Source organism: Talpa europaea (assembly GCF_964194135.1).
Source record: "Talpa europaea genome assembly, chromosome: 3".
Lineage (NCBI taxonomy): Eukaryota > Metazoa > Chordata > Mammalia > Eulipotyphla > Talpidae > Talpa > Talpa europaea.
Genome location: NC_140069.1, coordinates 126,111,246 through 126,126,354, shown reverse-complemented (window position 1 = coordinate 126,126,354; position 15,109 = coordinate 126,111,246). Strand labels below are relative to the sequence as shown.

General features: G+C 37.9%; 1 protein-coding gene across 1 annotated transcript in view; it reads right to left on the bottom strand.

Moving 5' to 3' along the window:
- Window positions 1-11,277: 11,277 nt before the first annotated feature.
- Window positions 11,278-15,109, bottom strand: part of CFTR (CF transmembrane conductance regulator) — a gene marked incomplete at its 5' end in the record, with an annotated part of 159,942 nt that continues 156,110 nt past the window's right edge. The window contains 3 exons of the mRNA XM_084229492.1: window positions 11,278-11,627; window positions 12,795-12,900; window positions 13,503-13,675. Coding sequence (XP_084085618.1) covers window positions 11,427-11,627; window positions 12,795-12,900; window positions 13,503-13,675 — 480 coding nt within the window. The 3' untranslated portion in view covers window positions 11,278-11,426. The remainder of the gene's footprint in view (window positions 11,628-12,794; window positions 12,901-13,502; window positions 13,676-15,109) is intronic.

The following is a 15,109-nucleotide window of genomic DNA, read 5'->3' as shown; positions in this document are numbered from 1 at the left end:
CGTCCAAGATCAAGGTGCCAGGACACCTGGGCTCTGGAGGGACCCTTCTTCCTGGTTCAACCGCACTGCAGCCACTTCCGCTGCCGCTGCGGCCCTCCGGGCCACCTTCTCACCGCATCCTCACAGGGAAAATGAGCAGAGCCTTCTGGCAACTCTTTGATAAGGGTCCTAATCCCACTCCTGGAAGCTCCACCCTCACCAGCTAATCACGCCCCAAACTCTCCACTTCTAATATCACACGGGAATTAGGGGCGAAACATGAATGTTAGGGGATACACACACATTTAGCCCACAATTACTTTGACCTCAACAGAATAGTCTAGATCAGTGGTTTTTAACATCTTAATATTAGTGAAAATCCCCTGGAGGGTTTGTTAGAAATTTCCTTGGCAAATTCCCAGGTGCTTCTAATTCAGTAGATTGGGGAATGGGCAAGGTAAGTTTGTTTTTACAGCTTCGCAGGTAATGTCTGATGCTGCAGACCCCAAAACCACTCTGAGAATCACTGATCTAGTTCTTTCAGGCTGATTAATATCTGTGTAGAGGAACCTCAGAAGCCTTCCAGGGAGTGGTGGAGGGCCACTCTCACAATCCCAGGTCATGTGGTCAGGCACCTACACCTGAGCTCATTTTTTCTCCCTTGCTCAGAATAAGTCTCCTCATTTTTCTTTTTATGAAAGCTTGGTTCTGTACATTCACTATGGGGGGATTGCAATTGTATGGGGAATATAAAAATAAAATTTATTAATTAAAAAAATAAAAAATAAAGTTATACAAGTATTCATTAAACTCTTACTGTGCATAAGGTGCCGTGCTTGGCGGAAGAATACAACCATGTTCTCTCCCCATAGCAAAGTTAACCACCTGTCTCAGTGTTTTCCTGAATTTCTTTGAAGGATCAATAGGCAGCCAGTGGGATTATTGCAGAGTTCTACAGATGGGGATGCAGATTAGGCCTCAAAAGAGAAGCTAGGTAGGCCCACCCTTGTAAAGACCAAACAGTTTGTCTGTGACATCCCTTTAAGAGACAAAAATAGGTACTCCTTACTCCACCTTGAATGGACCGAATGGACCGCAGGTGGAAACACTGTGGATATGCAAATATTTTCCAGTCAAAGGTAAGGATTCCCCACACCCTTTCCTGGCCAAATAAATACTTTCGACCAACCTTTCCTGAAACACAGAGTGTAAACGGCACAGGAAACTAGGGTTGCGTGACTAAATACACAGGGAAACATTGCGTATGACATTCCTCTCAGAGTTGAGAAGACACCTTTACATGTTAAAAGTTCCTGAGAGAAGTCTTCCAGTAACCGATAGCAAACATCCCAGCAAAGAGACTGAGGAAAGCACTGCCCCAGGTCAATCCAAGCTCTTCATGACTACACTTACAGACTGTGGGTATGTTAGGCAGAATCACTCAGACTTTAATAAGGACTATGAAAAGATAAACAAATCCAATCCCTCCCCCCGCAAACCAAACAAAAAACCCAATGACAAAGCCACAAGCCTGAATCTTGGTTGTGCTAGAAACATAAACTTGCTCCTGCTGTGAGCTACTGTTTTCCTGAGATTTACTGTGGTTTGAGATCCAGTAGGAGGGCAAAGCAGGGCTGATTCTCTAAAGAGGAAAGCGTAACTAGGAAGTGGTTCTCTGTGGAGAACTGTAGCAAACTGTCCTATGACTCACTCTAATTAGAAATTAATCTAAACCTTCCAAATGGCTCAAAATCAAGGAGTGAGATGTGATTTCTAGAAAGACCTGGAAACCATTCTCACAAGGTATGGAACCTCCTTCACAGGGGTTATCTGAAAAACAAATTGAGAATTATATATAAAAGACACTTGGCACTTAGTGGGGGGAAAAAAGAAGAGTTGATTCAAAAAAATCACCTGGTGGTGAAAGATCAGAAAACTGAAAGCTACAGGAATTAGTATTAAGCTGGAGGACTACTCCCCAGTAAAGCAGCTGTGTAAGGGTAGGACAGGACACTGAGCAGGTTTTCTGATATCCAGCAGACCGGGTAAAGGAAGAGTCAGAGTCCTCAGTGGTTTTTTGCAGGCTTTTTATTGGGATTACCAGGTACACAGCAGGCAGGGGTTCTGGGGGGCCGATAGGCTGGCAGGCCTCCCAGCCCCCAGCAGGTCTTCACTCTGGGCTCCCCGGCCTTCTCTAGACTTCTCTTTTAGCTTCTTTCTCTGCTTCTTTTTTTTTTTCCCATCTACCTATGCCCACACCCTACTCCAGGTGCCCGCCATCAGGCATGCATTCAGGACCACAAGGATCCATCATCTATCCTGATGGCGGGAGGGCAGAAAAGCCTGACATTTTTCCTTACCCTTCAAGCTGTTACTGGTGAAAACTGTCAAACAACCAGTTACAAGTCTCGGGAAGTTGCCCTAATGGCACACAGCTAGTGAAGCTACATTTGTTCAAGAAAATATAGTAAATATTAGAACAGTTAAAGATGGTGGTACTTCAGTCACGATCTGCTCACACTTTCCTCTTCTCAGTGCGTGTGACAGTGGCTCTACTCTAGGATGTCGTGGTCAAGAAGGTGAGTTTCCCTTCCTCCCAGTTCATAGTCAAGATCACGGTTTCTCCTGGAAGTGTAGACCAATGACATTTCTCATTTCTCCACCCCGCAGTTCCATGTTACAAGTGAAATTCCAGAAGAGTGCACTGGAGAGGTGTAGGGTAAAGAAAATGTCAGGCTTTTCTGCCCTCCCGTCATCAGGATAGATGATGGATCCTTGTCCTGAATGCATGCCTGATGGCGGGCACCTGGAATTGGGCATGGGCACAGGTAGATGAGATTCACCTGGGCTAAGACTGTGCTTTTAAGGGCGGCGTCACAGGGACGCCAGCAGCAGCAGCAGCCGAAAGAGAAGCCCGAAGCAGAAGCAGAGAAGGCCAGAGAGCCCAGATAGAGTGAGGATTTGCTGGGGGCTGGGAGGATTGCCAGCCTCCCAGCCCCCCAGTACCCCTGCCTGCCACGTACCCGCTGAACCCCAATAAAAACCTGCAAAACCACTGAGGACTTTGACAGCTCTTTACCTGCTCTGCATGGGATCAAAAAACCTGCACAGTGCCCAGTCCTGCCTTTACAAGAGGTCAGGGGCTCCCTTCTTCCCTGCGGTCCCCACTGTCTGCATAGGCTCATTCCAGGTGAATACTGGAGTGGCAATCGCCCTCATCCCAGTTAATTCATGGCATGGAAATTCTATGCCAGGAGAGGCAAACTTAGAAGACCAGAGTCTATAACCCAAGCCCAATACCTTGCTATAAAGATGGGGTGTTGCCCCAAGATAAGGGAGAAACCGTACTTGACCCCAGCTGCCAGATGGAGAGGCAAAACAGTGTTCTCCCCAAAGGATATTGTGGAGATTTAGATGGTAAGCCATTAAAAGCAGGCTGGTAGCATAAGATCAAGTGTAATCTATTAAGTCAGCTAGTTTAACAGCTAATTTACCTACGAAGAAATAAAACAAGTGAAACTAAATGTGTCTCCAGTTGGTGGCATAATCACACAAAGAGATTTATTCCAAGTGGTTTGAAAGCACAGTAATTTCTCTGCAACTATATATATATATATATATATATATTTGGTTGAATATATCCCAGAGATGAAGAGAACTGTGCAAGAACTTAAGGAAAAGAAAAATAAATGTTTGATTAACTGTAATATTGGTGTAGCATTGTACTGTTATCTTGAAATGAAGGGGATACAAAAACTGATTATATAACATTTAATTTTTATCAGTTAATGTTCTCGAGAACTGGGATTCTTGGCATAGGAGAGAGTAGAGATATAAGATAGAAAAGATTTAAAAAAACAACAACAACACTGACGTCCTCAACTTGAATAGGGAGTAATGGATGAACTTCTGACATATTTTCAAAAAGCAGATCTAGAAATAGGTAGAGATATAGACATAGACATGGAGAGGTGTGTTTCTTTGCTCAGTTTAAATCCATTACATATTTTACCTGTATCTATTCCTTAGCCTTCTTTAAAGAAAGGCTGATCCAATGACCAACTTAACAGCAATGAGCAACTCTGGTGACCAAATATTGGTTTGCAAATACTATTTCTTAGTGAAAGGAATTGGGGCTCTTTAGAGAAATGGTTCATTCCATGTCTAAAGTAAGCTTAGAATATGTATAAGTAAGTTTAGAATATCTTGTCAACCAAAATACAGGAAACTATCAAAATCTACTAGGATAGTTCAAAAAGGTATAGGAGTCAACTAGAGATGAGTTTGGATCTAACTTCCAGTTTATGGGGAAAATATAGAGAACAGAAATGCATTTAACAACTCCACGGAGATGAAAACAGCAAAATCCAAACTGGGAATAAAGAATAAACCCATTTTCTTCAATCAGTAAATTGCAAGGAAAAATAAAATTTAATGGAGGGGAAATCTATAAAGGGATTTAAGAGATTTATGAACCAATCACAATATGTGAACCTTAACTGAATAATTAAGGTTCACCACAGTCAGTCTTTGATTTATACTAATCCAATATTAGTGAATTCCTGTTACCACACAGTTACCACACAATCCCCTAGCAACATGGTTCAAATGTCAGTTAGTGCAGTATGTTGACTGAGAATAACTGCATAAAGTACAACCATTATTATAAGCTCCTCGGCCCCAAATCACTATGTAATAACAGATTTGCATCATGCTCAGTGACCAATCATGTCACTTTTTTCAAATTCTGTTGGTCATTGGCACCGTGCAATTGTTATTCAGTGTTGGAGGGTGTCTTGCTCCTTGTCTCTTAGTGATAAATTCACATGACATTTTACAAATGGAGAATCAAAAGAAGGAACTAGCCAATAAAGATGAAAAGGCTGAAGGTAAAATTCCCACCAAATGGAAATGGAAATACAAAAAAAAAGAGCTGAGCATGGGGATATTGACACTGACAATCATTCAAAACATTAGATGAGCAGCCGAAGGAACTCAGTGATGGTGACAGCAAACTTACTGAAACTAAAGAGGTTAAGTGGTGTGACAAAAAGACATCCTAGAGGAAGTGAGGTCAGCAAAAATAAGTGCATTCACAAACTCTTGGAAATATTTAACAGTATTGAAGGCACAAAGGATAAAATTTTGGAAGCTGGTCCAAACTTGGGAAGGAGTATGATAACTTGCCAAGATATAGCAGAGGTGCTTTCTTTGTATTAAGTTGTATGTTAGAAAAAGAAAAGCATTGTTCAAATTATTTTTGGTATTTTAAAAGTAAATAAAAACACTTTAATTCTCAATGTGTCTAGTGTTATAAATTCTAGTACACTACACAAAAGTTAGTTTTAGCCGGATATGAATTTCCCTATTTATTTATCACTATAGCATTAGGTAACATCTCCATTATGTGACATGATTTCCATTTTTTCGGTGGTTAGAATATGTAAGATCTATTCTTTTAACAACTTTCAAATATATACTTTAAACTCACCAGAACTTATTAATCTTCTAACTGGAAGCCTGTACCTTTGATAACATCTCCCCATTCCCCCACATTCAGCTCCAGGTACTCACCATCCAATTCTCCATACTGCCATTAAAAAAAAAAAAAAAAAAAAAAAAAAAACAGAGAAAGCTAATTTTTTTTACAATTTTTGATAAATATTAAAATTTAATTTCTTAGGAGTAACTACAAAGTAATAATTACGTCTTTCCTTTTCTTAGCATTTGTGTCCCTAAATAAGGAACCAGGAAAAAGACTAATTATAATAAAGTAAAAATCAAAATCAACAAGCAACTATAAACCAGAGACACACTATGGGGTGGGGGGGTAGGAGGGATTACAGTCAAAATAGGGGGGGTGGGAATTGTATGGGGACTATAACCAAGATGAAAATGCATACACAGTACAAAAATGAAAAATGGTATAAAATATATATAATAAAATAAAAATAAAGAAATGTAAAATTAAAAAAAAAGTGATTCTTCTATTATCCCAAGGGTGTCAACAGTGAGCAGGAAAGCAATGTTTATATCCCCAAACAATTCAAGCTTAGTTTCAATATTTACAATACCTTAAGGAGAAACTATCTTGGAGATTATTTAAGTTGGTGAAAGTGTACTCATGTATTCTTTTGGAAAACTGGCTATCCTAGTAGAACCAAACCTCCATAAGGGGGCAATTCTTAAGATTAATATGTATTTTTTGTACAAATTTTGTCTTTTAATGAATGGAAGTTGCATTGTGAGTTGTTTTAACTTTTTTATCTAAGTAACTGTTGAGCATTATTGCTACATTAATTCATCGTACTACAAGAAATTAAAGGTCAGCATATTCACTGAAACAAATGGTTTCTCACGTTTTACAATCACTACATCATTTTACAAGCAGAGAAACTGAGTTATTAAAAAATCAAGTGACTGTTTCCACTACAATAAAGATAAACCTTCGGCCAAGAGTTCTCTTTTCTCTGAAAATAAACACACACACACACTGATGCCCAGTTCCTGTCAACTGTCAAGTGACAGTTCTCTTTGGCTGTACACAGTGGGAGCAGCTTATAATTCCCAACCTATTGATTTGGAGTTCCCATGCCCCAATATATTTGCCTTGTATTTATAGTTTTTCCCCCCATTATATCCTCTAATAGGGAATTGTAATTACCCACACCTGTTTTAACAAGTAAAACAGGTTTCCATATTGAGTTTTTTAAACCTCATTCTAAATTGTCTTCCACCTATTTGAGGTTCTTTCTTTAGCAAACTACCAAAATGTTTACATACGGGGTTTTATTAGCATTTCTCTTTAATAGGTAGCAATTTCTCAACCTTGGAAAGTCCCTGGTTACTGGAAGAAGTATGCTTGTTTCAAGATTTAGTTTCATTGTACATAATGAGGAAAAACAAAGTGAAAGAATTGAGAAAAAAAAATAGAGAATGCTTGTGTTAGATGGGAGTAAGTGTAGGTTGAAACAAACAAAATCTGAAACTCGAGACTTTGAGGAACAAGCAGATAAAAATAGAAAGTCTGTCTAACAGTAATAGTTTAAAAAGTGGCAAAGAAGAGGAGAGAAAGCTGATATGACTGGGATGAGCAATAAACCCTAAGTGACCAACATTGATTTTCCCTTCTTAATTGCATATTTTTCTTCTAAAACTATATTTTCAGAATTAAGGGGTTTTTATGGTCATATTTAATTTGCATTTCAATCCTTCTACCTTGGCAAAGGTTTCTTTTTACTCAAAAATGAACCACAAAGACATCAAGTTTCTCATCTGTCATATATGAAGCTTAGCAGTCACCACTTCAACCTAACAATAAGGAAAAAGTTGAATAAATTGAAACATCAATAAACTGTCTTAGATGTTTAGAGCAATAAGGTCACAGGACAAACTGTTGCCCCCCCAAATTAGAAAGACAAGTATATAGAGAATTACCTGAATAGAAACCATTAAACAGAAACTTCCTTAGGAGCCAGTGCTGAGGTAGGAAAATCTGACTTTTAATTAATGAAGTCCTAAAGGCTTACTGTAGACAAGCCTGAGAAAGGAAAACTCTGAGAGACTCTAAGAGGAACTCACAATAAAGATCAGGGAAAAGCTGACAAAGACATTGCAAGAAAAGAAAATCATAAAATAATACATCTCATGTAAAATACTCAAGAAAATGTTAGCAAGTCAAATCCAAAGGTGTATAGAAAGAATTATATAATACAACCAAGTGGGATTTTTCCTAGCTGGTTTAGCATTTGAAAATTAAGCTATGTAATCTATATTATCAACAGGCTAATGAAGAAAAATATACATGATGACAGCAATAGATACAGAAAAAGCATATGACAAAATTCTAAAACCGATTTCCAATAAACTCTTAGATAAGTAGGAGTAGTAGAAAACTTCCTAACTTGATAAAGAATAACTACAAAAAATCTTAGCTAACATGTGTCCTGTCTTATCACTGCATTTGGCATGCTACTAGAAGTCCTGAATAATGTAATAAACCTAGAAAAGAAAGTGATGAAAAAAGAACTGTATTTGCAGATAACATGATCATCTATGCAGAAAGTAAAAAAAAAAATAATCAACAAAAACCTCTACTAAGTGATAATAACATGGATGAAGGATACACATTAAATAAAGTCATAAATCATGTTCCCAAAGACCAGCAATGAGCAAGTAGAATTTAAAACACATCATTATATTAGCAAATCCCCCTACTGCAATACATAGATACAAACCTAACAAAATATATACAAGCTCTATACGAGAAAAACTATTAGACTCTCCTGCACAAAATCAAGAGTTAAACAAATGGAAAGACAGTCTGTAATTGCAGATAGGAATACACAATATTATCAATGCCAGTTCTCTGCAACATAATCTTTAGATTCAATATAATTCCTATGTCTTCTGGTGGAAACTTACATGCTTATTACTAGGTTAAAAAAAAAACAATCAGAAAAGGTTACATACTATATGATTGCAACTATGTGACACTCAACAAAGGCAAAACTATGGTGACAATGAAAAGATTCACAGTTGCCAGGGTTTAGAGGAAGGAATGAATAGGGCTCATGAAAAATAAAACAAAGTAAACCACAAACTTTGTGTGACACTGGTGTGTCAAAGAGGGTTTACTTATTGCAACAAATGTACCATTCTGATGAGGGATGTTGACATCAGAGGTTGTGTGTGTGAGGGGTGGAGTTGGGGGGATAGGGATGTAAGGAGTATATAGAAATTCTCTGTATAATTTCTGTTCAATATTACTGTGAACTTACAACCACCCTAAAAATTAAGTTTATCTATGGTGGGGTGGGGGCTGGAATAGAATAATGAAATAGAGCATGCTCTGAGACTGCCCCCTTGGGGTCATGTGTAAAAATAAACCTTTTTCACTAAGAAATGACTGGACTGGAGCACTAGGCATTCAGTAGCAATCTACTGTTTATATACCAATGACATCTGCATCTTCATGAAGAAACCGCAAGGAAGAAAGTGACCAAAGAATTATCATCAATTAAAAAGAGCTGAATAAAGGAAAAAAACACCCCCACGGCCTAGTGTAGAAATACAATTTCCTTTGATGAGATTTGTTTACTTATTAAGAACTATTAGACAACTGCCATCTTTGAATAAGCTTTCCAAAAAATAAGTGGACCCTTGTGAAATACATCATATATATGGAATTTATCTATATATAGGTATATAGATATAAAATTTCTTGCATTTTAAACCAAAAATAACCTCAAAATTATCCTAACTCATGAAAGCATAGCCACAAAACAGCTATTTGTACACCTGAGTACATAAAGCATTACTCAACATGGTGGAAGCACGCCACCATGACCAAACACAAGTCCACTGACAAACAAATGGTTAAACAAAATGTGTATATCCATCCAATGGAATATTTTTCATCATTAAAAGGAAGAAAGTTCTGGCATATGCTACAACACAAATGAACCTTAAAGACATAGTAAGTGAAATAAGCCTGTCAGAAAAAGACAAATGCCAGGACTCTGCTCATGTGAAGTGCCTAGTTAAATTCAGAGAGACAGAAAGTAGAATGGTGGTTTCCAGAGATGAGGGAGAGGATTGTGAGGGCATTTGTTGAATGGCTACAGTTTCAGTTTTACAAAAGAAAAAAGTTCTGAGGTAGAAAGTGATCCTGATTGCACAACAATGTTCAATGCACTCAGTCACTGAACTGTATACTTTAAAAATATGCAAAATTTGGTAAATGGTAAAAATTACCATTAGAATGGTAAATTTTATGTTAGATACATTTTGCCACAATTAAAAAAAGCAATTTTTAAAAGTGACTTCATTCATGTGCAATTCTCAAAGAAGCTACATCTAAAGGAAAGATTCATGTTTTGTGTTTTATGAACCTTACAGATTGAAGAAATCAAGGAGACAACATTAATGAATGCACTTGAAGACAGCTAAGTTTCACACAAATAAATGGATTTTATTGACACATATTTTCTTAAAGTAATAAATAGAATGCAATTTTAAGAGTTACTTTAGAGTTTGAAGGCAGCATATCTGTGATAGGATCAATCAGATTTTGGGGTACACTCTTCAAGAACTGCACGTAAGGGGGAACCTGTGTGCTAACTAGGAATCATACAGGTATGTGTAACATCTGTGTCAGCCCTGATGCCTCTCTCCACACATAAAAGCAATTCATAATACCTTGCCAGTATCACCCTAGTTCTCCCCCCAAGTTTTAACATGTCATAAAAATATAGCTAGTGTCATAAAAAGTCAACATTTCAAATATAAAAATTCTTTTATACAAATATAATTCTTAATATAATCATTCTTAAAATACAGTCATTTATATGTGTTTGAAACATTATTAAAATAAATAATATTTCCTAGAGAAAAATTTCACTTGTGTCACAAAATTATAAAACAGAAGCATATAAAACTAATTCATGATTGACTCTTTTTCAGTGTGTCTCCCGTTATCTCTCCCACTCATATATACAGAATGGGGTACATTTGGCAAGTGTGAAAACACACAACAGCACCCCATATATACTCAGATCTAGGTCTTTGGACTTCATGTATATCTACCTGCACTGCCATGGTGGGAGCGCCTCTCTACCTGCAGCTTCTGCGATGAGAAGGGCGTACCTGTGCCAATTCACACGAATGTACTTTCCAACCATCCTTCTTCAGTTCAGCGCTGTTAGGAGTTTGTGACTTTCTGGAAGTTGGGGAAAACTTCTGCCTCCAAGGAGCTGTCTTTTCAGTCCCCTGCATGGCACTATAACAGCTCTTTTTCCAGGAAAGGGATATATTCTGATTATCTGAAGTATTAGGATTTTGGGGACTGTGGAATGGTACAAACCTTGACTTCCAGGGCCAAAATTTGTCTCCTGACTGATACCTCAATGTTGCATAGTGCTTATTTTGACAGGCTATCTTGTGACTCACTTGCTTCTAATTCATGGAAACAAGACAGTCAGAATGATTAACAGGCAATATAGTTTTTTGTTTTTATGTATCTTGGAGAGAAGGGAGAAAAAGGGACATAAGTTTATATAAACCACTAAAGTTTTCAGTTATCATCGTGTAATCATATCTCTAGGTAGTATAATGATAGTCCTTCTCCGATACTACAGATTAATGCTTTTCCCTAAACAATAAGTTGAAGAATTAAGTTGGTTGCAGTTTATACCCATCTTTCCAATTACCAACAAAGGGAAAGTGTCTTCAGGAAAATCTGGCTTGCAAATCTTCAAGGATTGAAGTACCTTTCACACAATTTGACCATTGCCAGAAAGCCATTATGCAGACCCATGTGAAAGCCCTTAATTCCTCTTACCAAAAATTAAAAAAAAAAAATTAGTCATCCTTGTTTTATGAGGCAGGAACTTTTCTTCCTCCAACTCTGTGAGTGACTATCCAGTACTAAACGTCTGTATTGCTCTCTAAAGCCGCGTGTCTTGCACCTCTTCTTCCGTCTCCTCCTTCAGAGCAGCAATTTTGGATCTGGACTTGTGTTTGCTGGAGTTCCGGAGGGGGAAGAGCTTCAAGCGGTCCGAGGAGCTGATGGCCTGCCGGAAGAGGCTCTTCTCGCTTAGCAGCTTTTGGATGGAATCATACTGCCGCACTTTGTTTTCCTCTATGACCTAAGGAAGTGGCCATTAGTAAGATCTCAGACAGAAGCAGGGTGGACCAGAGCCAGGACAGAAACTGGCATAGGCTCAGAAAAAATAAAGACCAAAGAGAAGACACAGTATCCAGGGGCTTGCAGTCCGGACATTCTCACCTATCTCATTAATGGCTGAGTCCTCTTGCTTATGAAGCTTATACAATAAATTTTCTACTTAGCAGCTGGAAGATTTATTTTTTTAATGACTGTAGTACTGAGCACTAGGCTTCTTCAGAGAACTTTTTAGGGTTCTCTGAAAACAAGAATGATTCCTGTTTCATCCCTTATTTATGACCTTAGAAATGAATGTAAATCCACAGCACAACAAAGCTGAACCTTTTTTTCAGCTGGGGATTTTTGAAACTGAACAATTCCAAACTGGTGCCTGAGTTTGATGTGCCTCCTTCCATGTTCATGTTGGGCAAATCCAAGGCCAAAGAATAGAAGAGCTTTACCCAACCTCTGGAGTCTGATCATGGCAGGTCAAGAGGTCATGAGTCTGCACCCTAATTTGTCAAGTTGTCCATAATAATGGTAATAACAATCCTTCAGTCAGGAAAACATTTACCTCTGGGAACCTCAAAAGGTTTAACAGAGATGACATGATACATCATTATCCTCAGAACTTCCTTATGACTAAATCCGAGGGAATGTATAAACAGCACTTGAAAGAATCTGTGACAGTTTGGAAAGCAATATGAGAAGCTGGTTGGGAGAGTCATTAAACTGACCCCTGACCCCAAAGAATAATTAGAAAAATGAAAAGAATCTTTTGACTATCACATTAAAACCATTATCAGATTGCAAGACCATCCAGGCTTATTCTGGACCTCATCCAAGGTTTAGTTATTGAAAGTATCAGGACATTGTCTTTCTTGATCCCTAAACAAAAAGGTTCAAAAATGTATAGATATTCCAGTTCATTCGTTAACTTGGTAATATGCTGTTATTTATTGAATTCCAGTCTCATAGCTCAAATCAAAGCAAGAAACTTGTGCAACAATTTTGAATAAAGCCGTTTGACAGTAGATACATGTTTTAAGGAACAACTTGCAGACTGTTGTGATTTGCAGTAACTACCACATATGAGATTATTATCAAGACTTAAAGGAGACATGAGATCTTAAATAAATCATGCACTCACCAAAAATCGTTGACATTCCAACATTGCTTCTATCCTGTGTTCACAGAGGATTACCGTGCAATCAGCAAATGCTTGTTTTAGGGTTCTTCGAATGATTTGGTATGTTCTAGAAAAGAAAGAACATACCACATATAATATCACAGAACATCATAATAGCCTTTCAAACTTGATAACATAACTTTCAACCTATCTTTAAATTACTTATCTTTCTTTAAAATACTTTAAAAATTATTATTGATGTAGAGTCAGCTTCTATAAGGAAGATTCTGCATTTCCGTAAATAAAATAACCAAATATATTGAAGATAATTTTCACAAATAAATATGTTTTCTCATTACAGAGAATCACTAGTAGTCCTGTTGTGTTCTAATTATTCTCTATTGCATACATGTGACAGAAAGAAAAATCATAATGATCAGATATGCAGTGCAACTAAATATTTCCTCATGTATTGACAAGGGCAAAATGTTTATGTGAAATTCCAAAATTAGTCAGAAAAGAATGTAGGACTCTTATATCAAGAAATATGTCCTTGTGCTCAGGTCAAATAGTGACTCTTCCCTTGGGCAGTTACTTCATATCTGGGGTGGGGTGTCCTCCACTTGTTTACATGATGGCCTCATGGGAATCTGTGTCAAAATGAAGTAGGCCTTCCTTGATAATTCTGCTCCAACTGTATTACTACATTGCAAGAAGTCTGAAACTCACATTGGATCCAAATGAGCACTGGGTTCATCAAGCAGCAAGATCTTTGCCTTACTGAGGACAGATCTGGCCAAACACATCAACTGCTTGTGGCCATGGCTTAGGACACAACCCCCATCCACAAGAGCAAAATCAAGCTTCCCTGGAAACTGCTCTATCACAGATCTGAGTCCAACCTGCAGAAAAGGAAGAAGGAAAACACCGTGCTTAGAAAGGATGGTTTAGATAACACAAACTTAAAAACAGTCAAAAGACTGACAGTCTAAAAAGGCATGTAGACATTCTGAAAGTCTAAATTTCCTATCTCCCACCCTCCTGCTATTTGGGTTTGATTGAACAAAAGTCTATGTGCTTTCTTGGCAGCTCTAAGGGCTCCATGTATGATCTGTCTTGTTTCTGTGCTGACCTTCACTCACTATGGAAATTTTCAGATGTCTATCGTGTGCCAAGTACTTCCTTAGGTATTAAAGAAATGATAAATGGCATAAGGCCCCTAGAAGGTCCAGGATTTATAAAGACATACACAAATAATTACAACACAACTGAATATATGCTACTGAACATAATATTCCAGAATGTTTTTACTCCAGCACAACAGATTGTTTTATGTTACTTTCCATTCTCCACTCTGTCATAATACAGTATTAAAAAGTAACATAAAAGAATCAAGTGAGTAGCTCTCTAAAACCATGTCCGGGATGGGTAAAAGAGCCATCTTAACAATTCTTCCAATCCATGAACAGGGAATTTCTTTGTGTCTTTTATTTCTTCTAACGGTGTCTCACAGTTTTAGTTGTATGGGTAAAACAACTTCTTTGTTAAATTTATCCCTAGGTAGTCAAGTTTTTTTGATATAAATATAAATGGGACTGTTTACTTGATTTCTTTTTCTTCTAGTTTATTGTTTGTGTTTTGGAATACAACGGATTTTTGTATATTGACTTTGGAGTCTGCCACTTCACAGTACTAATTTATTGTTTTTAACAGTTTTTTTATGCATTCTTGAGGGTTTTCTATCTATATTATGCCATTTGCAAATAGTGACAGTTTTACTTCTTTCCCAACTTGAATTCCTTTTATATCTTTCTCTTTTCTAATTACTGTAGCTAGAACTCTCAATACTATGTTGAACAGTAGTGGTGAAAGTAGACATTTTCATCTTGTAGTTCATTTTAGAGGAAAAGTTCTCAATTTTTCATCATTAAGTATGATGTTAGCTGTGGACTTGACATATTAGGCTTTATTTTGTCGAGGTATATTCCTTCTATTCTCATTTTTTGGAGATCTTTTTTTAATTATTTTTTAAAATTATTATTTATTTATTTATTTTATTTGTTTGTTTGCTTATACAAGCACTGGGTACAGTCAGAAGTGCGGGAGGGGGAGAGAATTCACCAGAGCCAGAGCGGGGAGCAGAGCAGGCAGAAGGACCGAAGGACACTGCTGAGGGGAGCAGCGGGCGGCAGTAGAGGTCTGCGCGCCATGTGGGACCCTCCTCTGGTGGCCAGGGAGAAGCTGGGGATTGAACCGGCACCGCGGAGGCCGCGGGCAGCTTCGCAACCCAGCGCTCAACCGCTGCGCCACCAGGGAGGCCCGAGAGCTTTTTTAAA